The 26,934-nt window shown below is 53.3% G+C and overlaps 2 protein-coding genes across 2 annotated transcripts; one reads left to right on the top strand and one right to left on the bottom strand.

Annotated features, from left to right (window-relative positions):
• Nucleotides 1–782: 782 nt before the first annotated feature.
• Nucleotides 783–5,184, top strand: IUM83_00203 (Catalase/peroxidase HPI; the record flags this gene model as incomplete). The annotated part of the gene is made up of 3 exons (XM_067923957.1): nt 783–918; nt 4,722–4,882; nt 5,008–5,184. The coding sequence occupies 3 exons, from the start codon at nt 783–785 to the stop codon at nt 5,182–5,184; spliced, it is 474 nt and encodes a 157-aa protein (XP_067789129.1).
• A 472-nt stretch (nt 5,185–5,656) lies between these two features.
• IUM83_00202 (serine/threonine protein kinase) lies at nt 5,657–11,169 on the bottom strand (the record flags this gene model as incomplete). Its single annotated transcript, XM_067923956.1, has 3 exons — nt 5,657–5,706; nt 9,841–10,481; nt 10,556–11,169. 3 exons carry the CDS (start codon nt 11,167–11,169, stop codon nt 5,657–5,659), a joined length of 1,305 nt encoding a protein of 434 aa, XP_067789124.1.
• Between the last annotated feature and the right edge of the window lie 15,765 nt (nt 11,170–26,934).

The following is a 26,934-nucleotide window of genomic DNA, read 5'->3' as shown; positions in this document are numbered from 1 at the left end:
TCGACTCCGATTCCGCAGATCGTGACATGATGAAGTTCTCTGGATTTTATCCAGAGTAGTTGGGGCGATACAAGTGCGCGTACTAGTCCCTATATAAACACAGATCCCTGAATTTCGTATAAGACGACAAAAACATAATATACCGGAACGAACCTGTTAGGTTTGATACATGGGCAGATAGTATATTATCCAGTGCGTGTTGCCTGAGTCTTTTAGGGGCGACATTCGCGTGACAAGATAATCTGGACGGTGTTTGTAGTCATTGGGGGGGGGGGGTTCCCACCGGTAACTCTTGAGTAGGCGGTTTTGAGAACCTAACCTGATTCATTACTTTCCTACTCAATAACCCGTCAGAAGGTGCGGATTTTTGCAGTAGGATTTCTGCTACTGCAAAAAATCTTGAGTAGGGGGCGGGGGAGAAGGTCTCATGGCGAAGATAAAGCAGCAGAAGCAGCAGGGCGAATCTCGTGCTCGAGGGCCTAACTGGACTACAACGGAGATCCTGAAGCTCATCGAGGCATGGCGAGTTGAGCTGGATACCCCAGCAGAGAAGGGGGAGCCGACTAGTCCCCCCAACGTTAATTTCAACCTCGCGGTTGAGCCGAACGTCAAGAATCAGAGGTTGAGGTTAAAGCCTACGTCTGTACACTTTCATTGCACACTTTATACTCATTATTGGAGGGAAGGCAGTTGTGCCGCAGATGGTGGACTTGCGCTTCGTGCTGCGGCAAGTGCTGGGCCTCGCGCATTAAAAGTGCGTGGCCTGCCAGCGTCTGTGTGAGATGCTGGAACATGACGGCCGCGTGCGTCTCGTGCAGACACCAATGACCACGGGCCTGCAGCTATCCTTCGGCGCCGCGGCCACCGACACGGACAGCTTGGCCACGACGGACAACAACCTGCTATATAACACAATCGGTACGCAGCCGATGAAGGCCGGCGGTGCGCAGTGTGAGGCGTTAAAAGCGCAAGCAAAGATATCATCAATTAGCAAGTAAAATACTTACGAATTAGTTTCACACAACTTGTTTTTGCGGTCGGCATTTTCAGCCATGAACACTATATCACGCACTAGGCTAGGATCCATTTGACAGCGCTTCGCTGTCACTGTGTTGCCTGCCGTGGAAAACGCCCGTTCTGATGGCACTGATGTAGCGACGCATCCTAACCACTTTCGTGCCAAAAGCTTAAGAGAAGGGTATTGTTGACCGTTCACAGACCACCATACAAGGGGATCCTGCTTACGGGGGACAATCTTCGCAGCATCGAGATAAGAAACAAATTCCTGAGCGCACGTGAGCCGAATATTTTGAAGCAACAGACCATCACCAGAAGGCAAATTTTCTTCTTCGTCACCAGAGCCCAACACGTCGTCTCAAACACCAGCTGAATCATCACTTGGAGATCGCTGCAAAGAGCTTCTGCGTGATTGTTGGGCCGGTGTACGTGATTGTTCTGCAAAATCAAAGGTGGCTAATGCAGCAGCGTCAACTAATGCGTGTTTTGCTGCCTCAACTTCATCAGGTCGTACCCAATTCATTTTGTGGAAACGCGGATCCAGAAACGTGATCCAAACCAGCTCAAACTTCAGCCCTTGAAAACGCTCTATGAAAAGCGAAAGAATGGCTTTACGAACCACGTGCATTTTTGAAAGCGTATCAGCTTGAAAGTCATGGCGGGCCACAAGTCGCACCTGCTTATCAAGATAGTTGAGCTACTAAGCACTTTTTTGATCCTGCGGAGCATGGGGAAGGCCAATGCTAATGTAGTATAGTAATTACCTCCAAGAACCTTGGTAACAGCGGCGATAGGGTCCAGCAGCGCTACCATACACTTAATCATAAACCAATCCCTAGGCACTGGGTACTTGTCTTGACTGAGATCCCTAAATTCCGCCTACCCCTCTGGCTTCTCAAGATAAGTAAAAAAAAGGTATCTAGAGGTGCTTCGAGCTCAATAAGTCGCTCCAGCATATCACGACACGAATTCCATCTTGTCGGACAATCTGTGATTAAATGCAGCGGTGGTCTTTTCCATTCCTCGCTCTGTATAGCGTCCAAGCGATTTGTCGCTTTTGGCCACTTGCGAAAATACGTTGCGAGGGTGCGAAATCGCTGGACAACGTCACGAATGGCGGCTAACGCACGTTTTCCAGCTGTGTCGTTCTTTAGTGACTTAAGTAGATTTGTTTCGATCTCACTCAGCACCTCTTGTTGCTTCTCCTCGGAGGCAACAACAATTTCATCTTCTTGTAGAGTTCCGCCATGAACAGGTACATCGATTGCAGCTGTCGTAATGGAATTAGCCACCATAGTTTCACCAATAGATCCTTTCTGTCGCGCCAAGGCGCTACCCAAAACTAGATGCAGCGAGTGGGCGATGCATGAGATGTTATTTACACCTAATATATTGCTAGCGAGAACGGCATTTGAAGCGCCGTCGCGAATCAATAATGTGCACATCGCCAAGTTAGCTCCCACCGTTCCAGCATTTTCTCCAACCCGGTCGCTATAGCAACACCAGTATCCATACCGGGAAATACCTCGACTTCAAGCGTCCAACTACACATTGTGAAGTCTTCTTCGAGGTAATGCAGGGTTAGCGCCATATAACTTTGGGCCGGGCGACTTGTCCAAATGTCCGTTGTAATGCAAACGTACTGACAACTCGTGTGGATACGAGCTTTTAATGAAGCTCTCAACTCAGTCTCAACTCGCTCAATATCAGCTCGTAACTGTGTAGCACCCGGTACATCTAACACTACACCACCCAGTTCCTGCGTAATAAAAACAATAAATTCGAGGAGACCGGGATCCTCAATGATGGCTAGCGGCCGCATGCTTTGTGCCACCCATTTAGCAAGTAGTCCGTTGGCATAGCTCTGTTGAGCCTTTGTCACCACCGTAAGCTGTCGCTTGGTCGATTCTGGAACCAAGTCAAATGCATTCTGCAACTGCCGTTTCACCGTACGAGCCCTGATCTCTTGGCGATCTTGTTCAGCTCTTAGAAGCACATCCATATGATACTTCTGCATATGCAGCTTAACCGCATTGGTCGAGCCATGTGAATACTTCACGAGAGAGTGGTATTTTGTGCAGTGTGCTGAAGATGCCATTTTTGAGTTAAGCTTATCGATCGGTAGTGATGCCCACTGGTCACCGGGAACAAGGCGGATAAACTCCCACCTTTCGGGGTACTTTGGGCGCCACATTTTGAACAGGTTGCTCGGTTCAGGCGCTCTGGGCAGGAGAGGCTCAGCATGAACTTGTGAGGGGCTTGGCGCACTCAATCTTGGCGACCGTCTGACGGCGATAGGTTGGCGAGAAGACCTCGCGGACGACTGGCTTCTGGGAGTTGGCGCTCGGTTTCGAGCTCGAGAAGGAATCGGCGAAGTGAACGATAGAGTCGACGCAGAACGAATAGCCGCAGGTATGACAGGAGAACTATGAGGGCCTTCGTTCATGGTATTCGCAGCTGGAGCTTCTATTGCGTTCCGCAGGTAGATGACGGAGTTTGTCAGATTTTCTAGGCTAGGCAATGTGAGGCTGACAGCGCTTTACCAACCTCTCAACCTCAACCGACAACGTTTCGGTTAAGTTCGTTGACCGAACGTTGAGCCAATCAACGTTGAGAGGCCTAGAGTCGACGGCCCTTCTTAACACGCGAGTATTCGAGCAATTCAAGACGCTGTGTGGTGGCACCACGTCTCGCAGTGAGAAAGCAGTAATCGACAAGAAGAACAACTTGCCTGTTGCATACAAGTTCATAGTCGCATTTAACAACAACCGTGTGGTCGGATCAACCGGCCAGCCTTGTTGGTTTGAACTGTCACGTGAGCAAAAGAAAGCCATCAAGGCTGCTAACAAGATGGACGCTCGCAATGCCGACATGGATATAGCCGTATTCAATGCTTTGAAGAACATCTTAGGCGGTGATGACTCTGTCGAGCCTTCCGCTTTAGTTTCCTCTACGCCTATCTTTGAGAGAGAGGATAGTAGTGCTCCTCGTCAGACATATATTGCGGACTTCGCTGACAACAACCAAAACACGGATGCAGCGCAATCTTCGTACAGTGGTGGAGACAATCCACTGGTACAGGCATTGCCACTGAGCAAGTACTGCACTGCTTCATCAGTGTCGTCACTGTCCTCGCCGCCGCTAGATGATGCGTAGCCTCGAGACAGAAACCTATGCAGAACTACTAGCGTTCCGCTAGCCAGCTCTTCCATCGTCAAGCAGCTCTTTGGAATGGACGAAAGGCCGCGCCTTCTCAAAATATGCCGGTGGAAACACAACTCATGATTTCGCTGGATTTATTGAGTCGCCAATCTTGAGTAGCCTACTAAAAATTTGCCTGGTGGGAACCCCCCCCCCCCATTTAGCCCTAACTTTCATGAGGGGCTCAAGTTACGAGACCTGGCAGTAGATATTCGCCCGACTACAAATAGATCGATGCCATTCTCAGTTAGTACAATCCTACGATTCCATGCTCCCTAACCGAGGCTACGTTGTTGGTCGTATATGATCTCCCGTGCACCCGTAGCTGCAAGCTCGTCTCCGGTCTCAGCTATCTATGTTTTTGTTGCCCAGTTCCAGCAACGCCAGAATTGCGTGGCCATGAACAGGCGTCTCAGGACCCAGCTAGCTATACAGGCTGTATCGCCAAGTCCCAGCAACGCGTATCAGGACTCAGCTATGTAGGCTTTCTTGCCACGTCCCAGCAACGCCACGCTGCTTCTCGCCGCAGAAGAACTGGACGGTGAACGGCGGTGTGGACAAGATCATCTCCGCGCTGGAGTCTATGAAGGAGTCGTACCCAACGCTGTCGACGGCCGACCTGGTCGTGCTGGCGGGCCAGGTGGCGCTCGAGGACGCCGGCAACGTGACAATCGACTTCCTGGGCGGACGCACGGACGCCAACAACGGAAACGCACGGAGCAGAAGGCGATGGGCTACAGCGGCTCGTACAGCAACGGCTCGCTCACGCTGTCGAACGAGTAATTCCAGGTGCTCCTGAACGAGGCGTGGGCGGAGGTGTCGGAGAAGGAGTACAAAGTTGAGGGAAAGGGCGTGTACACGATGGACACGGGCCTAGCGCTGCTGGCGGCGCCCGAGCTGAAGGAGGCGGTGCAACTGTTCGCTTCGGAGGAGGGCGTCTTCAAGCACTTGTTAAATTCGGCGTGAGCCAAGGTCACGGCACTCGACCACTTCAACGTGACCAGCTACTAAGCAGGGCGGCGGCGCGTGTAAGGTATACTAGTCGATAAATACAGTTAACCCTGCACACCACAGTGCAAGCGCGGTAGCATAATTAAAGCGAAGTTTATATGACCGACTGGTTGCTTGCCTTTATTTCATTTATCAGCGTGATGGCTCTCTTCTCACTCGCAGGCGCCGTGGCCAGGCGCAATGTGAGTCAAACTTACTCTCTTTTGCGCTTGCTGAGTAAGGTAGGCGGCTCTTTTGGGGTCAGCATCGATGTTCGCGACCACAACCACCAACTTCGGAATCCCATTCACACCAACACAAGAGGCACTGGCAGAAGCAGAGAGGCTGAGCAGAGCTTTTCATGATAAAATCCAGAGAAACATTACTTCTCCGTGCTTTAGCACGGCTTAGTTTCGTACCAGTTAACACGGTACTGTGCTTAGTCAGTTTAGGGCAGCGTGATGATAAGATCTGGGAAGGCGATGCCAAAGCCCCGCTCTAATATGGAGAATACGCCATCCATGCAGTTTGCTAGTGATGAACCCGAATCTAGTATCGACAACACGCTCTTGGCGACCACTTGTGGCTAGTTGGTGGGGTGTACTACTGGCATTCCGCAGAGGGGGAGAGTCGTCGTCATGACTTGTTCAACGTGAAATTCACTAGACCAAGTTCGACTCCAGATCAGCTGTTTTCGTCCCTCAAGGGGTCCGGCATGACATCTCCAAGTTGGTAAGCCAGAAAATGCGATCGGAGTGCATGCCAATGCTTCAAAATGTCGCCTACCAACCTCGCGTCCAGGCAGCCGGCAAAATCCCATCGGCCAACAATTCGACGGAAAACAGATCTGTTTCAACTTGGGGGTTAGCAGTGATAACTTATCACCGGAAGAATCTCATACAGAGGCCTAGGTGGGCGGTGGGTAAAAGATGCGCATTAAGCGATGTACCAGCATTTGTTTGAAGCGTGTAAAATTTCTTTAAAATAAACACTCCCAATCTTCTGCAAATACTTCAACACGGATAAGCTTGACCAATATCTGCAGTGTAGATTCAGTGATCCTCCTAACACCCACAAACAAGAAAGTATGCTTCACAGAACTTATCCAACGACCGCTGCAATGCGAAGCACCGCATCGTCGTCTCTGCTAATGAGATGATACTTCTCTTCCTATCGTGCAACGTTGCCGTGGACGCGCGAGAGTCGGCGACGAGTGAGCAAAACGCAGCACGACACGTATCGATGTCATCGCTTTCATGGTCATCGATCTGCCCACGAACGTGCTCAAGGTTTTCCCACAATGTAGCGTACTGCAGGATCATGGCATCGGATTGATCTACGTCGCATTGGATGGAAGCCAGCAGCCCTTGCGTATTCGCAACGATTTCGGGGATAAATTCCCAGTTCGCCGCACTTGGTATCGAAATGTCTCTAACCTCGATCGCTTGGCTGGTGGTGGTCAGGTTGGCCAGCCTTGCCAGCTCGTCAACCACCGTAGAGATCTTGACCCGCTTCTCTGGATCCAGCACACACATCTTTCTCACTAGCCTCCACTGATCGTCATCGCAGATCGTAGGCCGTGACGGCGGTATGCCACGTGTAGCGTGATATTTTACTGCGGTTCTATCAGCAACACGCCACGGCAGACAACGACTCGAGTCTTTGCCTGTTTTCACTGCCTCCACAACTCGCAGTGCCTCTACAATACACATATCCAGAGAATACACATCCGACGCAAATGTCGGCCGCTTGTTGGTATCGAGCAGCTCTGGGGCCACCCAGTTCCACGCACCAGACACCAAGGTCTCCTCTTCCCCACTTGCGACCGAACTCAGACCGAAATCTGTCACCTTCGCCTTCATGTCGCTTCCGACAACAAATTTGTTCCCTTTCAGGTCTCCGTGGACTACGCCTCGAGCGTGTAGATACTGAACGCCCAGCGCGGCTTCATACAATTTCGACCACAATTCGTCAGGGTGTTTTCGCAAGTAGCTGACCAGGGTTCCGATTGCGGCGTATTCGCAGACGAAGAACGGTCTGCCAATATGACAGGCGCCAAAGAGTCGAACGACGTGGGGGTGACTGAAGCCAAACCAAATGCCAACTTCGCGGCGGAATATTGATAGAGCCTCAGCCCTTTTGCCAGCGATTACTTCGGCTTGAATAGCTGACGGATCGTTCGATGTTAACCAACTGGACTCGACGGTGGACGATGCATTTGCTTTACCATCCGATCCAGCCAACGTCACGCGCTTCACCACCACATCCGAGTCTAACCATTTGGCTCGATACACGCTCCCGAAACCACCTTCTCCCAAACAATTCCACTCGTCGACGACCAACTCGTACCAGGGGATGAACCATTCCGGTGTAAACTGCGATAAACCATCGGCTTCTAGCTTGCTGGTCATCTCATCGAACGTGTGCTTCATCACCTCAAGTTGATTGCTTGTGTATTTGCCAATGGGATTTTTCATTTCAGTTTCCAACGACCTCAGAAATGCTGAGCGTTCTTCGGTCGACTTCAACTCCTGTAGCACAAGAAAGGTGTCGGATACGCCTGACACGAACCGTTCGGTATGCCCACCTTGTCGCTGCTTCCATCGCGCTTCTCTCTCTGTCGAATCACCCGGATCTTGTAAGCCTAGTGATGCCATGAGCGATTCCATTCGCCACTGAAATGCGTAAGAGCTGGTGGCGGTGGCTCGAGTTGACGACAACCGCATCATGCGAGCTTGTTCAGGAGACAACTTGACCGTCTCATAAAACTCTGCGAGCAGCGTATGAAATCGACAGGAGAGGGTGGCATTGTGCGTTGATTCTAGCAGGCACTCGTATATTCTCTTGAGTTCGGCGAAGGCTTGGCGATTTTGCGCGATGTCACATTTGTCCATGTACGTTTGGAGTTTTAACCACAGTTCGTGAATTTTGCCGTACGCATAGTCTGCGGGTTCATGCTCTGACTGGGAGTGTTCAGAACTCGCTTTGATTGCCAAACGCTCGAGTTCGCGGACAACAGAAGAGGGACTGGCGCGTTTGTGAGGGTTTTGGCAGCACATGCGCCACACGAGATCGCGTGCATCTCCCGGGGGGCAGGCTGGAGCGCACCAAAAGAGGCCTCTTGATTGGTCTGTATCTGTCTCTGGCGTCCAGTGCTCTTTACGGAACTGCGCCGACCAATGCATGGCCGAATCATTATCACCTCCCCACGGTGTCGTTCCGGTCACAGCCTCCAAAATGGACATTCCCAAGGAATACATATCCGACTCGTACGATGGAATCTCACCTCTTAAAACTTCAGGTGCCTGCCAGCGTCTGGATCCAACCACTCGCGATGATACTTGACTGGACTTCTCCATTGAACCACTCAACCCGAAATTCGATAGCTTTGCCAAACCATCGCTACCGATTAATATGTTACTGCAACGAAGATCACCATGGACGACACCTCGTTCGTGGAGGTACTCCAGTCCCAAAGCTGCGTCATGGAAATATTTCCACAATTTTGGGCTTTCCACGGAAGAAGCGCGGACCCGTTCAAGAAGGGATCCGTGGCTGGCATATTCACATACGAAAAATCGGATGTGGGGATTAGCCTCACACGCGCCATACATTCTAATCACGTTGGGATGGCGGAGTCGCTGCCACAGGAGAATTTCATCCTCAAATGGCGAATGCGATGCATCTGAAATGAACAACTTCACGACTACGTCGGCATCGAGCCACTTGGCGTGGAACTCATCCCCAGTATTTCCCTTCCGATGAAGAGGGTCAACTCGATTTCAGAGGGAGGGATTCTAAACGCTGAACGACGGGAACACGGAGTTACAGTGTTAGAAATTCCGGCTAAGTCACTAGTACACGGCAGCATAGCAGGCGAAAGAAATGGCGTGAGAATACGCTGAATCTCATGGTATCCATAATCCGCGGCAATTCGGAGAGCTGTACGTCCGTCGTCGGTCTTGGTGTTCACATGTGCGTTGCACTGCTCAACGAGATATCGAACGACCTCAACTTCGCCACCCTGTGCTGCCCACATCAGCACTGTTTTCCCCTTTTCATTCCTGGTATTCACATGAGCACCGCATTCTTCGACGAAGTACCGCACAAGTTCGTGGTAGCCGTGTCTAGCGGCCCACATCAAAACTGTATTTCCGCCTTCATTCGTAGCATTTACGTCGGCATCACATTGTTCAGTGAGATACCGAGCAAGTTGAATGTGTTCCTTCTCAACAGCCAGTATTAGTGCGGTGTCTCCCTTTTCGTTCTTGACATTCACGTCTGCGCCACAGTGCTCAACAAGGTGCTGGACAACTTCTACGTAGCCTTTTGCAGCAGCTTTCGTCACTGCAGTGTTGCCTTCACCGTTAGCAATGGCGATATCAGCATTACATTGCGCAGCAAGGTACTGAACGACTTGGATTTTATCGTTTTCAGCCGCCAGCATCAAAGCTGTATCTCCGTTCCCATTCTTGGCATTTATATCGACTCCGCAATTCTCAACAAGGTACGAAACAACTTCAATCCTCCCGTCTTCAGCAGCCCACATCAGCGCCGCATCACCAGTGTTGCATTTGGTATTGACATTCGCGCGACAACGTTCAGCGAGATACCGCACGGTCTGGATGTTACCTTGTGCGGCGGCCCTCATGATTGCAGTGGCTCCGCCTTCACTTTTGGCATTAACATCTGCGCCACTCTTTTCAACGAGGTACTGTACCACCGCCCTCATGTCGTTATGTGCAGCCCACATCAGCGCTGTGTTTCCATCGCACTTGTCCTTGACATTCACGTCCGCCCCGCACTGTTCCACGAGGTATCGGACAATCTCCATATTGCCATGTGAAGATGCAAATATGATAGCTCTGGCGCCGTCCTCACTCATGACGTCGGCACCGCAGTGTTCGACGAGATACTGCACAATTTCGATACTCGCGCTTGTAGCACTCCACATGAGCACTTCATTGACGACGTTGGGATTCTCTCCACTTACCTCAGCAAGGTACCGGACGAGTTCAAGCTTTCCGTCTCGAGCCGCCAGCATCAAGGCCGTGAATCCGTCATTACTCTTGACACTAATGTCTGCAGCACGCTGTTCCACAAGGTACCGGACGATTTCAATGCGGTCGTTCTTACTAGCCACCATCAGCACAGTGTTCCCGTCGTGATTCTTCGCATTGACGTCCGCGCCGCATTCCTCAGCAAGACACCGAACAACTTCAGTCCTCCCTGTGGCAGCAGCCCACATGAGCGCCGTCGCTCCAGCTTCGTTCCTGGCATCCACGTCAGCGCCACACTGGCTAACGAGGTGTCGAACGACTTGTACGTTGCCGTGTGCAGCGGCCACCGCCAGTGCTGCGTCCCCCCATTATTCCTAGCTTCGACAGCAGCGCCACACTGGCCAACGAGGTACGACACCATTTCGAGGTGGTTCTCTCGAGCGGCCCCCATGAGTGCTGTGTACCCGCTGGTGTTCTTGACATCCACGTCGAGCCCACAGTGTTCCACGAGGTACCGAGCCACCTCCATGTGCCCGTTTGCAGCAGCTAGCAGCAGCGCCGAGGACCCATCTTCATCCGTAGCACTTCCATCGGCGTCACACTGTTCAGCGAGGTAGCGCACGACCTCCGTGCAGCCAAATCGAGCGGCCACCACGAGCGCTGTGAATCCATTCGCGGTCCTGGCGTTGACGTCGGCGCCGCCTTGTTCTGCGAGATACCGGACGACGGCGAGCTCACCGCTCATAGCGGCACACACGAGCGCCGACGCGCGGTTTTCAGTCGCGAATTCCACGTCGACGGCGCATTGTTCGACGAGGAACCGCACGACTGGAAGGTGGCCGCCTACAGCAGCCCACAGCAGAGCATGCCCCCCGTTGAGGTCGGTGCATTGAGGCGCCAACTCCTGCACCTTAGCGAGGTCGCCCACCTTCGCAGCCTCTACGAACACCGACGCCTCCATCTCGGACGTATCTGTAGCGGAGGGGGGACTGATTCAAGAAGCAGAAAATACGGCCAACCACCGGCCCGAAGCAGCGCCACAGCGAACTCGTGCTTGGTTTGCCTAGCACAGGGGATGCAGCAGAGAGCACAGGGTGTTGGTGTTGGATACTATCCGACACCAACATCCGCCGGACCTAGCACTTCGCACGCTCGTCGCCCGTCTGAGAGATCGCTGGGCTCTCGGTGGCCGATAGGCTCTTGGTGACAGGCGCGCGGTTGCTTCAACGCTGATTTCGGCTCGGTAGAGTAGGATACCTTTGACCGTGTACGCATAGCACTTCGTCGGAAGAAGCGGAGGGTGACGCTGGCCACTCCGACCCTAGCAGTGCAGTGCAGGGGTGTGGGGCAGAGAGCACCAGCGGTGCCGTGCCCAGGATGCTCAGTCTCCATTCCGACACCGACCGCGAAGACGAAAACAGAGCGATGCTGGCTGCGAACAACCAACGCGGATACCATGGCCAGGCTGACTTGGAGCATGCCCTCGAAGGCTTTCGCAGCACAGACGAGAACGTCAAGGACGACAACAGAGACAACGCGTTAACTACGGCCGCTGGATATGGCCAGATTGAAATGGTGCAGTTCTTCGTCGAAAATTGTGGCGCGGACGTGAATTGGAGAGACCAAGAGGGAAACACAGCTCTGATGAAGGCTGCGGAAACAGGCCGCTTGGATGTTGTGCGGTACCTCGCTCAAGAACGCGGAGCACAGGTGAATATCAAGAACAAGGATGGGAACACGGCTATGCGACTCGCTAAGGATCACGGGCACAATGACATTGTGCAGGTACTTATGCCATTTATTGGTGTACTGCATGAGACTCGACCCCGCAGAGGCTATGGTAGCACCCGGAAACGACTATATCGATGGGCAGTCAGCCTCAGGGCAAAAATGATCAGCGCCAGGGTGTTGATTCGGTGGCGAACGTTTGTTCTATGCATTGGGGATGAAGCAGATATGGCCAACAGTGTTGTATCACCTTCCGCCCACTCGCTCAGCTGCACTATTCCTCCGATTGAAGTCGAGCTGACCCTTTTTAACCTGAAAGGTGATACCGGAGGTGACTTCCAAGCCATGTGGCTTGATGCCGATGCTGTCGTGAAACTGTTCATTCCAGATGCTTCGCACTCGTCATTTGACGATGAGGTGTGTCTGTGGCAACGGCTTCGACACCCTAACGTGATCAAGATGTACGGCGCATGCGACGCTGGTTCATACCTGAAGTTTTTCGTATGCGAGTACGCCAGCAAGGGTTCTCTTCTTGAGCATGTGGCGATATCCTCTGCAGTGACGGAGAACGCAATGTGGAAATATTTGTACGAAGCGGCGTTAGGTCTCGAGTATCTCCACGAGCGCGGTATCTTCCACGGCAATGTCCGTTGCAGCAATATACTGATCGGCAACGATGGTATAGCGAAGTTGTCGAATTTTGGTCTGAGTGGCTCGAAGAAAAGGTCAATTGGTGGTCCCGCGCGTGTCATTGGATCGATGCGTTGGCAGGCTCCTGAGGTTTTGGAAGGTGGTTCGCCGTCAAACATGTCGGATGTGTATTCATTGGGTATGTGCATATTGGAGGCTGCGACCGGGAACAAACCATGGGGCGATAGAGACGATGGTTGGGTCAGGTTTTGTAAAGAACAATGGACCCCAGAGATGAGTATCGATCCTAAATTTGCCCCGAAGTGTCCCCAGGCTACCATACGCGCGCTGGTGTGGCGCATGTGCTCTAGGAATTATCGAAAGCGTGCCAACCTCTCGTCTGTCATCGGCGAACTGGAAGGTTTAGCCTCAGAGGAGAGTTCCGAGCTTCAATATCGCCCCGCAGACACATTCGATAAATACGAGAACAGCCGCATGACAGAAAAGTGGTTGAGACTACCAGCGATTGTGGGGAAATCTGACAACATTCACTATTGCCGAGCATTCAATGCGCTCAAGACAATATATGAATGCCTGCAAGTGGCTACCCACCGCCACACGCTACTCGCGCGTTTCGACGCTCTTCTTACCGAGTTTACCCAGATGGTCACAATGCCACCGGAAGAAGCTGAAGTGATGCGGTTATCATCAACGCGCGCCACTTCCAACAGCTACTACTCGATCCAATGGCGCATCGAGTCACTGATGGCATCATTAGGCCTAAAAGACCCAGTGGACGCAACAGCACCGCGATGGCAGGCGTACGAGGACAAATCCACCAAAGTTGGCACGAAAGATGCTACGGATCTTACACCAGAATGGTTCATTCCCTGGTTCGAGCTGATTATTGACGACTGGTGTTGCGTAGGTGAAGGTGGGTTTGGGAGCGTATTTCGAGCCAAGTGGCTGGAGTCAGATGTGGTGGTGAAACGAGTTACGTTGGCTAGTTCGCATGGTACGACAGATTCTTCAGCTTCGACGTATTATTCGAGTGTATCGGCGTCCGATGAACCATCAGCTACTCAAGCTGAAGCGAACGTTACGAAAAGAGCAGAAGCCGTAGGAATTTTCCGCTGTGAAGTCGGCATTTGGTTTCGTTTTAACCATCCTCACGTTGTTCGACTCTTCGGCGCTTGCCACGTTGGAAGACCATTCTTCGTCTGCGAATATGCCCCACACGGAACCTTGGTTAACTATTTGCGAAAAAATCCTGATGAGCTGTGGGCGAAGTTATACGAGGCAGCACTAGGAGTCCAATACCTCCATGCTCGATGCATTGTCCATGGTGATCTGAAAGGGAACAACATTGTGATCGGGAGCGATCTGAAATCAAAGGTGACGGACTTTGGCCTCAGTTCCGTCGCAAGCAGTGGGGATAAGGTTTTGATTTCAAGTGCGGTGCATTGGGTGGCCCCCGAGTTACTCGAAGGCAACAACAAAGTGCCAACTTTCGCGTCGGATGTATATTCTTTTGGTATGTGTGTTGTGGAGGCACTGCGAGTGGTGGAAGCAGTGACATCCAACGAAGGCCCGCGTGTATGTACGCCGTGGCGTGTTGGTGACAGAACTGCGGTAAAGTATCACGCCACACACGGCAAGTTACCATCTCGACCCACGATTTGCGAGGACAATCAGTGGGAACTGATCACGCAGATGTGTGTGCAGCAGCCCGAGAAACGGATCAAGATGTCAACGGTGGTTGACAAGCTGGCTGGACTGGCCAGCATTAACCCCGCCAGCCAACTGAACACAGCTATGGGTTCTCCGCATACTGCCGATGTGAAGTGGGAATCTATCCCCGAGTCGGTTGCCGCGGCAAGACAACTGTTGACTACGCTGCAAGGGACCATCACCCAACCTGATGCCCCGATTTCGCTTTACGTTTCCTTGTGGGAAAAACTTGACAAGGTTCATAGGCGGATTGATGTCGGTCAGAGTAGTGCGTGCTGTTCTGCATTTTGCTCACTCGTTACCGCCGCGCGTGAGTCCACGAAGCAGCTACAACACACAAATGGCAGTGTCGTCTCGCTAGCCACCTCTACGATGCGGTGTTATGCGTTGCTGCGGTCGTTGGATAAATTTTGCGACGCGTATTTCATTGTCTGACGGAACTTTTAAGCTAGCGCCGGCCTCAGTTAAAAGCGAAGTTGCCTCATGGTCACCATTATCAATTATTGATACCGTATTGTGATCGAACGAACAATTTCCCAACCAGTCCGCCGGTGTCTCGTAGCGCCGAGGGGCTACAGACAAGTACAAGTGTTGACTTCGTCAAGTGGTCTTCGGAGTCCCCCCCGCCTCTGAATCAGTGGCCATGCGCATCCGCAACCTGATTCAATCTCCATCCTAACGGGAACGAAGACAGTCGTGTGTGAAGGCCCGGCAAAGATGCTTCAGACGCAATAGTGTTCTCACTACTGGGAGGGCGTGAGAAAAGAAATTGCTTACAAGAGCACATTCCTGGACATTTGCATCGGCATCGCCATTGGCCAGCCAGGACCCGCACGACTTTTCTAGCCTTGTCATTCACGTCTGTGCCGCATTCCTCCACGAGGAAGTGCACGATATCCTTGTGTGCTCCAACGAAAAGACGATAGGATTGTGTCGGTATCGCAACCCCCTTAGTTAGCTAAACGAGTTGATCGGTAAAACCGAATCATTTGCGACCACTTCGACTGTGATCAGGGGTTAGCACCATCGTTTTCTTCATCGTCAGATACCACTTCGAAGTCGTCCATGAACATAGCGTGTCGCCTGAGAAAAAGGTCGTGGTGGTCGATAGGACCATCATCAAACTCCTCCCCATCTTCATCACTTCCACCACCATCGCTGTCAGCATGGCCAACGTACTCATCTTCGATAAACACGTCGCCATCCTGGAATCCAGGGCCCCAGTCTAACTCGATGTTATCGATACGACGAAAACTTTCTTCGTTGTCCCGACAGAGCACGATATGCAAGTCCAACAATGGATGCGCGTCCGCAACCTTTTCCAGTAGTGGTTTGAGCTCATCGCGAACGTACGATATGCTCCATTCCTTGTCCACGGACGAACTGTGCGGGTTAAATACATTCAAAGATATTTTGTGGTCGCATGATGCAACACCTAACTCTTCTTGATTTGTTTCTGCCAGACTTGTCAGCAGATCTAGCAACTCAAGGTAAAAGGGATGGGGCAGCACAGTGTCGTGGCCATTTGGACCCGCAAGACTGATGTCAAGGCTGCGATTTCCGCCACCGCCTCCAACTGTCTTGAAAACACGCCGCACAAACTCAATTACACCGTTCCCAGAGCAGCAAACGGGCGAAAGCTCAATCGAAGCCAAGCGCGGCTGGTCCGCCAGCGCAAGTAGTGCGCAGTCTGTAAAGGTTCGAATTGGTCTGACCGAACGATTGCCTCCATACGAAGAGCAGTCATGCACGTAAACGGATTGTAAAAGCGGACAGCGTTCAACTACCGCTTCCCAAAACTTGTCTCCAAATACGTCAGCGTCCAGAAGCGGCTCGCTAGCTGCTTCATTTTTTTCCTGATCAATAGCGATCTCCAGTTCTGCTAACGAGGGGCAGCCTTTTAGTAAAGCCGCCACATCGTTAGCCAGCAATCCGTAGCCGGGTCTCCTCTTACCAGGCACACCCGCTGTGCTGTCCATTTTGAAATAATCCCCCCAGTTCCACGACAGATTCGACGTGAGCGCCAGCTTCTTCAGCCTCGGCTTGACGTGCTGTCCAAACACCCTAAAAAACGGGTCCGCAAAGGGCACGACCGCCCAGTTAAAATCCCGCAGGTTGGTGCACGTCCTGTTGAAGTGCTCCCACGTGTCGAGCGAGATCATCCACTTCTCCTCACACGTGACGTCGTTCATCTCGTCGATAGCATGGGTGTACCCGTCCAGGTACTCGACATTGGGGCAGAACTGGATCACGTCCTCGATGAACGCCGTGCTGGTGCGCCACCTGTCCTCCTCCTCCCTCGTGGGCACCGCGAGCTGCTTGAGCCCGCCGCGCTTGCCCTTGAGGTGCCACCTCTCCAGCGCCTCCCGGAGCACCTCCATGACCCTCCGCGCGGCCGCGCAGTCGACCATGGCCGCCATGTCCTGCTTGCGGGGCAGCACCAGCATCTCCAGCTGCAGACAGTGCCTGGCCGCCGTCTGCAGCAGCAGCGGCACGTGGCGGCTCTCGAGCGGCATTTGGCGCAGGTCCAGGCGCTTGAGCGCGGGCATTTGCGCGAACAGCACGTCCCACGGGACCTCGCGGTCCTCCATCCACCACCACACGCCCGTGACGAAGCGCGCGCCGTCCGAGCGGCCCATGCGCACGCGCAGGTCGCGCACCGAGCGGCCCCGAAGCTGCACCTGTCGGCGGATGGCCAGCACCTCGGCCCGCGAGCCGAACTTGAGCGTCAGCTGCATGGTGTCGCGTCGGAAGCGCGCCGCCAGCTCGTCCACCGCCTGGTACCAGCCTCTGGCCACGAGCGCCACGTCCTTCAGGTCCTTGGCGTGCAGCGAGCGGCGCGCCGGCCCCAGCTCCTGCGTGAAGTAGAACATGGCGAACTCCAGCACCAGCGAGAAGAGCGACAGCGGCAGCGACGGCAGCGACTTGCAGCTGCTCGGCGGCGGCCGCACCGGAGACCCGGGCCCGGACGAGCTCGCCGGGCGCTTGGCCGCCATGCGTCGATTCTGTCCACCTCAAAATCTAGCAGCGGCTGCCCTGCCGACAATGGTGTTTGTACATATCGCAGGTTGCACGTGGGGGTGGCTACAGACTGTGTCTAACTTCGATTTTTGTATCGCTATCTTCTTGTAGTTATTTTGCTTACAATAGTCACTAAATCGAGGGTTGATATTTTCGCACATGAATAAAAACAACTATTATTATGCTTTGCAATGCGTTTGTCGTTTTCACCTACTGTTTTGCCCGAGTTATAATATCTGGCGCCCGATATAAAAACAGATGGCCATTAAATCCTCCAAGTTATAATCGCCAGCCTCGATATCGATCTCGATTTACGCTATCTGTGGTCGAATTGCCGATCCAAAACGAAATTCGGGCCGATTTAATTTAAATCGCGATGTCTGTGTACGGATTATAATGCTGCGCTTTATATATATGTATAAAATATGCAATTGGACACTTACATCTGGACACTTGACGAGTGGTCGGCAGATCGCGCTGCTGATCTGTCGAAGCACCGCAGTTTCCGAAAACCTTCACCTTGGACAAGTGGAGCATGTACTCTCTCGACTACCGTTGGCGAGCCGTTTTTCTTATGCATGTGTATGGAATATGTATGCAGTATGTTATCGATATATTTGGGCCTAACGTGCGAACACTGCAACGTTGGTACAAGTTGTTTTGACCGATGGTGTGGTTGATGAAGGAGATCGAACTAACCGCTCGTCGCGTTGGCCGAACGACGTGGTAACCCGTGTTCGAAAGTACGTGAAAGCCCACCCTACGTTTTATTTAGAGGAGCCACAGCAGTTCATACGAAACGCTTTTCCTAAAGTAAAATGGTAGCGTAGTATCAACATGTGGTCTTACATGGCGGGGAACTGCTTGCGCGACAGACAAGCGGAAAGCCCAGTGTTGCAGGGGCCGCTCGTGCACTCACAGGCGAAGCTAACGAGCCGTTAAACACGTCCAACAGAGCCGTACCGGAGCAGCAGTAGCCGGCGACGTTACCTCGGTGTCCTGAGAACCAACGATGCGCCCGTTATGTTAAGTAGGAAGAGGTGGTGCGACTTACCTACGCCTGGAGGTCGATTTACTACCGTCTCGCATTTTTATGTCTTCGAATTATTTTATCTCAGAGATCGATCTAAGCCCTAAATCCGAGCGACAAAATATCTGCAAACCACAATAATAACACCTTTTATCCTGGTACGGGTTGGGGTGACGCCCTCCCGGGAAATCGAGCTGGCATGATGCTAGCTCAGCGCTTCCGGCAGACGCTTCGCGGTGTCTGTCAGTCTTTCACGGGTCTCTCTCTACAACACTCCCTCTAAACACTCTCACCCCCACTCCCATCCACGCAACCACAGCGCCTCCGCCCCAAGCGTCGAACTCGGACTCTCCGTTTAGGTACGTTTAATGTCCAATCCATTGGTTCACAACGCAGGCAACATGAAACGCTCCCGAAGGACCTATTGGCCTACAAGGTTGACATGCTTGCTATCCAGGAAACTCGCATTACATACCAAAGCGAGCAGAAGACAGGTACGTATCACCTACTGGCACTACCAGCGAAAGACCACAGTCTTGGCATCGGATTTGCCGTTGCACTCCACCTCCGCAGATTTCTTCACAAATATTGGGCCCAGTCGGACCGAGTTGGAATCCTCCAACTACGCCTCCCAAAGTGCCAGCGAGTCAACGTCATCAACGCATACTCGCCACACAGCGGCTACGACATCACGTCCGTCGACAAATTCTATGCAGATCTCAAGATGGCCGCGGACAAACTCCCCCAACGGGACACCACATTCCTCCTCGGGGACTTCAATGCGAAAATCGGACGACGTCGTGACAACGAACAATTCCTAGGGGACTGGGGCCGTGGTCGACGCAATCGCAACGGCCACATCCTAGCCTCATTTTGCGACACTAACGACTTGTTTATCACAAACACTGCTTTTAGGAAACACGCCCGCAACATCACGACATGGACACACCGACGCAAGGATAACAGCATCTTCAACCAAATCGACTACATCATCTGCAGCCAAGTCAACAAGTCCCTGTGCACGAACGCCCAGTCATGGGGGGGCACCACCACCCCGTCTGATCACAAGCTTGTCACGCTGGACTTCAACCTTCAAGCTCTCCGTGGACTACGACGCAAACAAGGACTTCAGCGTGTCAACAACGCCGAAACCCGCCTAGCAACACACCTACTCGTCCACGATCCAGGACTACGCCATCAGTACCAAAAGGATCTCCAAGACCGGCTTGACGATATGCAGCACTACAACGAGGACGCCAACACGCGATGGACAACGACGCTGAATCTGACTATCCAACCTGCAGCAGACTCGGTCGGCTACATGCCGCGAGTCAGCCGTGCCAAAATCGTCGACCCCGAGCTTGCTCGACTCTCACAAGAACAACGGCAGCTCCGCCTCCAGATCTACAATGACCACTCAAAAATGTCACGACCCTACGCAAGCAACGCAACGATATCCTGCACCAAATCCGAGACCGCAGCAAAGCACTCGCAAGCGCCAACATTGACGAACAACTCGCCACCATCGAAAATTCGAGTCATTCAGCTCGGATGTTTGAGGTGACTTGAGCTCTATTCCGGAAACGCTCACCACTAACCTCGTTATGTGATACCAACGGCAAATACATACTCAGCCGCAGCAAAACAGGAGACATGATCAAGCAACATTTTCAAGAACAATTCGCTGACCCAACCCGAACACCCGTCGCTCCCGACGGACTCGCTCGACCCTGGACAACCCGATCTCAGCCGACGAACTCGAACGCGCTTTCAAGCGTCTACACAACAGACGCGCGCTCGGTCCCGACGACATACCCGCCGAACTCCTCAAATATGGAGCAACAACTCTGGCGCAACCTCTTGCCGACATACTCAACCACGGATTCAGCACTGGAAACAACATCAATCTGGGCGACGGGATTCTACTCGGACTCCCAAAGCCAAACAAGCCGGTTGGCCAATGCGCCAGCCTTCGACCCATCGTTCTACTCACCAGCTTCCGAAAAGCGATCTCGCTCGTGGTGCTCCGACGAATATCACCCAAGGTTGAACGCTTCCTATCCCCGCACCAAAGCGGATTCAGGCCCTGTCGCAGTACTGCGGACGCAGTATGGGCCCACTGATGGATCGCAGCGCGCTCAATGAGATACAAAGAGCGATTCCATATCCTTGGAATCGACCTCTCCCGTGCTTTTGACACCGTCAACCGCGACAAACTCCTATCCGTGCTGGAAGACATTGTCGACAACGATGAACTCCGCCTGATCCGACTCCTGCTCCAAGATACAAGCCTCGCTCTACGTTTCGGCAACACACTGCTCTCACCATTTGAGAGCAACACAGGTACTCCCCAAGGCGACTCACTTTCCCCTGTTCTCTTCGTTGTATATCTTGAAGCAGCTCTCCGCGACCTAGCCAGCAAAATCGACGTCCCCATGATCTCCTCGCAGACATGATCGTATACGCCGACGACGCCGTCTTTATCTGCCAGCATGCTGACATCGCCAAGCTGATCGAAGATCAAGCTCCGGCCGTCCTAGCAAATTGGTCCCTCCAGATGAACACCTCCAAGACAGAACACACGATCGTCAATAGATGCCCGCCACAAGGATCGCCCGCAAGACTCACGAAGACTGGCGCAACACGCGCAAACTCGGAAGTCTCCTCGGAGACGCAGAAGATCTCTCACGACGAAAGACCCTCGCCACAGCTGCCCTACATCGCATGTGGAAGGTTTGGCTCCGACCATCGAAAACCTCCGAAGCAATTCGAGTACGCCTGTACAATTGCTACATCCTCCCGATTATCCTGTACAACTGCGGCACTTGGGCGCTCACCAAAGCAGAGCTCCATGTGTAACGGGGTTACACGTACAAGTGGCTGCAAGCCACTTGTGAATTTAACAGATAGGTTATCTGTTAAACGTTTTGGATACTTCCTCACATTGGTGTAAGACACACCAATGGATACATTGAAGTGGACCACCACAATGAGTGATCCACAGATCCTATTGGTAGAAAGCAGCATCTTTCTACCAATCAGAGTCATGCATATTAGCGGGGCTCTGACAGCCAGCCGCTGCCAACCCTTTCATAGATGATAAACAGTTTTTAGCAGATTTTAGAGGAAGATCAATTTACAAACAATACAGTTCTCATTTTACCTTCAACTAGCTACTTGGAGTCTTGTCTAAGTTAACTTATATTTGTGTATTCAAATATAATTAACCTAAGTAATTACTAAGTACTTACGCTTCCTCATACACGTTGCGCAACGTGTAAGCTAAAGTAGTGAGTCCAGTTAGACCCACTACACCTGGTAGCACTTTGTAGTCCGTCCAACGACCGACTGCTTGACGTTCGTACGCGGTGTACGATCGCGGAGCCGAGAACCACATGAGCACGGATGTGCCCATGGAGAGCTCCAACACGCCTGCAACGCATATTGCACGCGCCGACTGCCCCCACCTGTCTGACCCAGAGTGGGAGGCCCTCCAACGACTGTCAACAGTCATTGGAGAAGCGGCGATAGCCACGATGCTGCGTACGCTATCGCCGACGGAGCAACATGGTGTTGCTCTGGGCTTCATCATGAAGGAGCAGCGTGATGCTGCTTCCTCAGTGACGGCGTCGTCAGGGACGACACCGCGTGCTCAACCATTAAAGTTGAGCGTAAGCAATTACGTGGGAAGAGAGGGCGAGCCTCTCCTCCGATGGCTTGTCGAGCTCGACACAGCCATAGCGGCTCGACGCATCGTCGACCCGCTGTCAAAGGTCGCGTTCGCCATGTCCTGCCTTGGCGGACGCGCAAGGAGTTGGGCGTATGGACGCCGACTCTCCGATCCTACGTGCTTCAGCACGTACGAAGTATTCAAAGAGGAGCTCAGACAAGCGTTTGAGCCCCCGCAAAGCGAGTTCCGGTCGAGGGCGGAGTTCTTCGACCTTCAGCAGGGTAGGCATGACGTTCATGCTTACGCGCAGCGCGCACGACACTTGGTCTCAAATATCGTGACCAATCCAATTGACGAGGCGACTAAGGTCGTCACGTTCATGAAAGGACTTAGAGATGGGCCCGTGAAGACCTATCTCTTCCGAGAGTACCCGAGTACTCTCGAAGCTGCAATCACCCTTGCCGTGCAAGAGGAGTTTAGCCTGCGGCAGGCTAAACTCCATGCAAACGTGCCGAGGCCGCAACCGCGCAGGGTAGCGAGGACGGGAGGTCCAGAACCAATGGACCTCTCGAGCGCAACAACTGCTGGTTACCAGCAGCAGGGAGGTAACGTGTGATGCTTCCGTTGCGGAAGGATCGGTCACTTTGCACGGAAGTGAACAGCTCCCATGCCCCCTGGAGGTGGCCGTCGTGGCGATGCTAGGCATCGCCGCGGACCAACAAAAAACGCGAACATCCAGTAGGCGCGGGGCGCCCTACTGGTAATGCAGTCACGCGTGCCGACATCGGGCACGCGACACTGAGGACTGCAGCCCCAGTGAGACTAGCTCTCGCTGCAAGAAGCGAGATAACAGGCCGAACCTAGTCATCTTGAAGGTTTACTCGAAGAGAGCGAGTGACTCTCTTCGAGCATTGGTAGACTCAGGCGCGTCGAACAACTTTGTTCGACTACGGAGCCTACCGAGACTTGACTTCGAGGAGGTAAATGTACCTCGAAGTCTTCTGGAGGTACGACTGGCAACAGGTGCCATCGTGAAGACCGAGAAGCTCGTCGTGAACGTGCGCTTCTCGTACAAACAACGAGTGTTTGTCGAACACTTTATCGTCCTGGACCTGGACGATAAGTTCGACGTAGTAATGGGCATGCCGTGGCTTGCACGGCATGATCCGGTGATAGACTGGAAGAAGCGCACGCTCGTGCGCTTCGGACGCGACAGCGGAACAGAGAGCGATGGCCCTATTACCGCAGCGCACGCACCAGTCGGTGCGCGCGGCTCACCAGTCGGGACAGCGCTTAATGCTACTGCCCCGGAGTGCCCAAGAAGTGCGCGAGGGCGCGCACAAGTGAGGCCCACGTCGGCAATGCTGCCGACGTCGGAAGAAAAAGATGTGTTGGTTCCGGGAACCAACACCCACGTTCAAGCGTGTAAGGGACAGTCCCTGACCCGAAGTGGTCAGGTCGACAACGACGCGTCGGCTCCGGGAGCCGACGCACCCTCGGTCATGAGGGGCTCCGCCAATGAATGGCGTCGAGGTGACGAAGGCGTGTCAACTCCGGGAGTTGACGCTGCAAACAGTGCGGACGGTTGCAAACGTACCGCACTGACGCAATTTGTATGCTGCCGGGCTGCACGAAGGAAAATGCGGTCAAGCCGGGCTTGATACCGCGCGCCCGCGGACAAGGCTCGCCGGCGAACAACTGTCCACGGCCGGGCCTGGACCAGAAGAACAACTGTGCGGAACCGGGCTCCGCACAACAAGAAGACGGCGCATGAGAAGAACGCTGCGCAAATCTCGGTCCGGGGCCGAGACGCTACAAGAACTGTCTGCCGGGCAGACAGAAGCGGTGACGCCGGGCGTCGAGATGCTGAACGTCTTGACGCGCACCGATACTGGATACCAGTATCAGGAACTGGAACTCGCTAATCCTCCGACGAGGGCGTCGGAGTTGACTTCGCTTCCAGCCATGAGCTGGAAGCGCTTCACGCGCGACTTGCACGATGGACGCATCGAGCAAGTCTGCGTTCTTTCGGACAGCGAAAGAACGGAGGGCGAGAGCGAAGAGCTGAGGCAGCTCTTCATGGGAAGCACCACTGAGAGTGAAGACACTCTCAGTGCGAAGACGAAGCGAGAGCACTTCGAGGAACAAGGTTGGGACTCGCTGAAGTCGAGTCCCTATTACGAATTGTTGAGGGAGTACAAAGACGTACTCCCGGAAGAGATTCCTGCGGAGCTTCCGCAGGATAAGGGCATTCAGCACGAGATCAATCTCGTGCCGGGCACGAAGTACTGTGTCACGCGGCAGTGGCCACTGCCGCGAGAGCAAGTCAAGGCGATCGACGACTTCTTTGAAAGTCGTCGCAAAGCTGGACAAGTGCGGGAATCGAAGTCCCCGCACAGTGCTCCGACGTTCTGTGTCAAAAAGCCACAGGGCGGATGGCGCATCGTTCGTGCCTACAACCAGCTGAACGATGCGACGGTACCGGCGCAGACGCCGATACCACGAAAAGATGTTATCATCGATTCGATGGCCGGAAGCACCGTTTACAGTGCTCTCGACTTGCGAGATGGATTTTATCAAATCCTAATGCGTGAGAGCGATATCCCTCTCACGGCAGTGAGCACGCCAAGCGGCATGCTCTGGGAATGGCTAGTGATGCCGCAGGGTCTCAAGAACTCCCCTGCGACCTTCAACAAGTGTGTGACGCACTTGTTGCGCTCGGTGCGCGACTTCGCACCGAGCTACTTCGATGATGTGTTCATCCACAGCCGGGCTGTGGACGGGAAGACCGACGTAGAGATGCACAGGGTGCATCTCCGGAAGCTACTTGAGCTTATGCGAAAGCATAAGCTCTACGCGAACCTGAAGAAGTGTATCTTCGGGGCGAGCGAGATACCCGTCCTCGGGTGTCTCGTAGGAAAGAATGGTGTTCGCCCTGACCCAGAAAAGGTCAGAGTGATTAACGAATGGCCAACGCCTTCAAGTGTCAAGGAACGGAGGCAGTTCCTTGGCTTGGCCACGTACTTGTGCAAGCACGTGAAGGATTACGCGGGCAAAATCCGCCCGCTGTGTGGAATTGGACACTCGATTGCCAAAATGCATTCGATGCAGTTAAGCGAGGCTTGACTGAGGCGCCGATCTTGGCAGTGGCTGACCAAGATCGCCCATTCCACGTCGTATGTGACGCATTCGACTTCGCGATCGGATGCGCGTTGATGCAGCACGATCACGAGGGCCGTGATCGTGTCGTCTACTACCAATCGCGTCAGCTGAAGCCAGCTGAGCGCAACTATCCGGTGCATGACAAGGAATTCCTTGCCATGAAATACGCACTCGCAAAGTTTCGAGTGTATTGCTTGGAAGTAGACCGTTTGTGGTCTACACCGACCATGCATCACTGCGCACTGCTGTGAAGTCACCACACATATCACAAAGAATGGCGAGATGGCTCTCATTCTTTGTGGAGTATAACTTCCGGGTCGAATACAAACCCGGAAGATTGAATGTAGTGGCCAACGCGTTATCACGTCGGCCGGACTACGCGGAAGCTGCTGACGTCAATGCCATTGACGTCATGCGATGGAGCAAACCCACATCGTCTCTGTTGGACGATGCGAAGGTCGCGTACGTGCACGACGCGGACACGAAGCTCTTGCTGGCCTATGGCACAGCGCCTTCTGACAGCTCCCGTCAGAAGCTGCCAAAGCACCTTCGTGCGCGTGCACACCGATATCGGGTGCACGACGGAATACAGCTTTACAATACAGTCGACGACAACGCGATCCGCGTTGTCGTGCCAAATGACCATGACCTGCGACTCAGGATCATGTACGAGTATCATGATGCCCCGACTGCGGGACATCTCGGACGTGAGAAGACATACGTCCTTCTCACGCGCGACTTCTACTGGCACCACCAGTATAAGTGGGTGCGCAAGTACATCCGTGCTTGCGAGGTATGCCAACGCGTAAAGCCTGCGCCATTCGCGCAGGCTCCACTGCAATCACTACCGACTCCGTCGGAGTGTTGGAAGTCCATGTCTTTGGACTTCATCTTTGGTCTTCCCCCGGATAGCGGAGGGAACACCGGTGTTGTGGTCTTTGTAGACCGCTTCAGCAAGATGGTACATCTTGCTGCGGTGCCAGCAGAGGTGGCCGCGAAGCAGACGGCCCGTCTGCTCGTCGACATGGTGTTCAAACACCATGGCATGCCGTCCGACATCGTGTCGGACAGAGACCCGCGCTTCACAGCGCACCTGTGGCAAGAAGTGCTTACACTTCTTGGGAGCCAGCTTTCCATGTCGACTGCGGATCATCCGCAGACGGACGGTCAAACCGAGCGCGTGAACCGCGTACTCGTCGATATGTTGAAGAGCTACGCTCACTCGTTCCAATACTGGAGCGAGTGCTTATCGATGGCAGAGTTTGCCATCAATAACTCAGTGCATGCCTCGACCGGGCATACACCGTTCTACGTGAATGCCATGCGACATCCACGTCTACCGAGTTTACTCGGAGTGATGGCTCCACTTTAAGTGGGGAGGATCTACGACTGCAATACAGCAGCCGCAGAAAACCGCTGACATTTGCACAGTGTCAGCTGCAACAATGGACAAACCACATGAGTCTGCGCAGGGCGCGACTCCTCCTAACAAGGACAGGACCACGGGTCTGCGCAGGGCGCAGACACCGCAAAGAACCACGCAGAGGCCGGGCCTCTAGCGGAGAGCGAGCTGAATGACTTCAGCTCGGATGCAACCAACTTCCTTACCAAAAAGACAAGCCGTAATCCGGCTTGTCCGGGATGTAATAGCAGCTTCTGTTGATCAACAGAAGCTGAACGCGGAACAATGCGGACAGAGGCAACACAAATGAATTCAAAGTTAATTCATTGGTTTTGTTAGCTACTCAAAACCT

Source organism: Phytophthora cinnamomi, assembly GCF_018691715.1.
Source record: "Phytophthora cinnamomi strain GKB4 chromosome Unknown Contig53, whole genome shotgun sequence".
Classification (NCBI taxonomy): domain Eukaryota; phylum Oomycota; class Peronosporomycetes; order Peronosporales; family Peronosporaceae; genus Phytophthora; species Phytophthora cinnamomi.
This window is presented reverse-complemented; position numbering and strand designations above follow the sequence as displayed.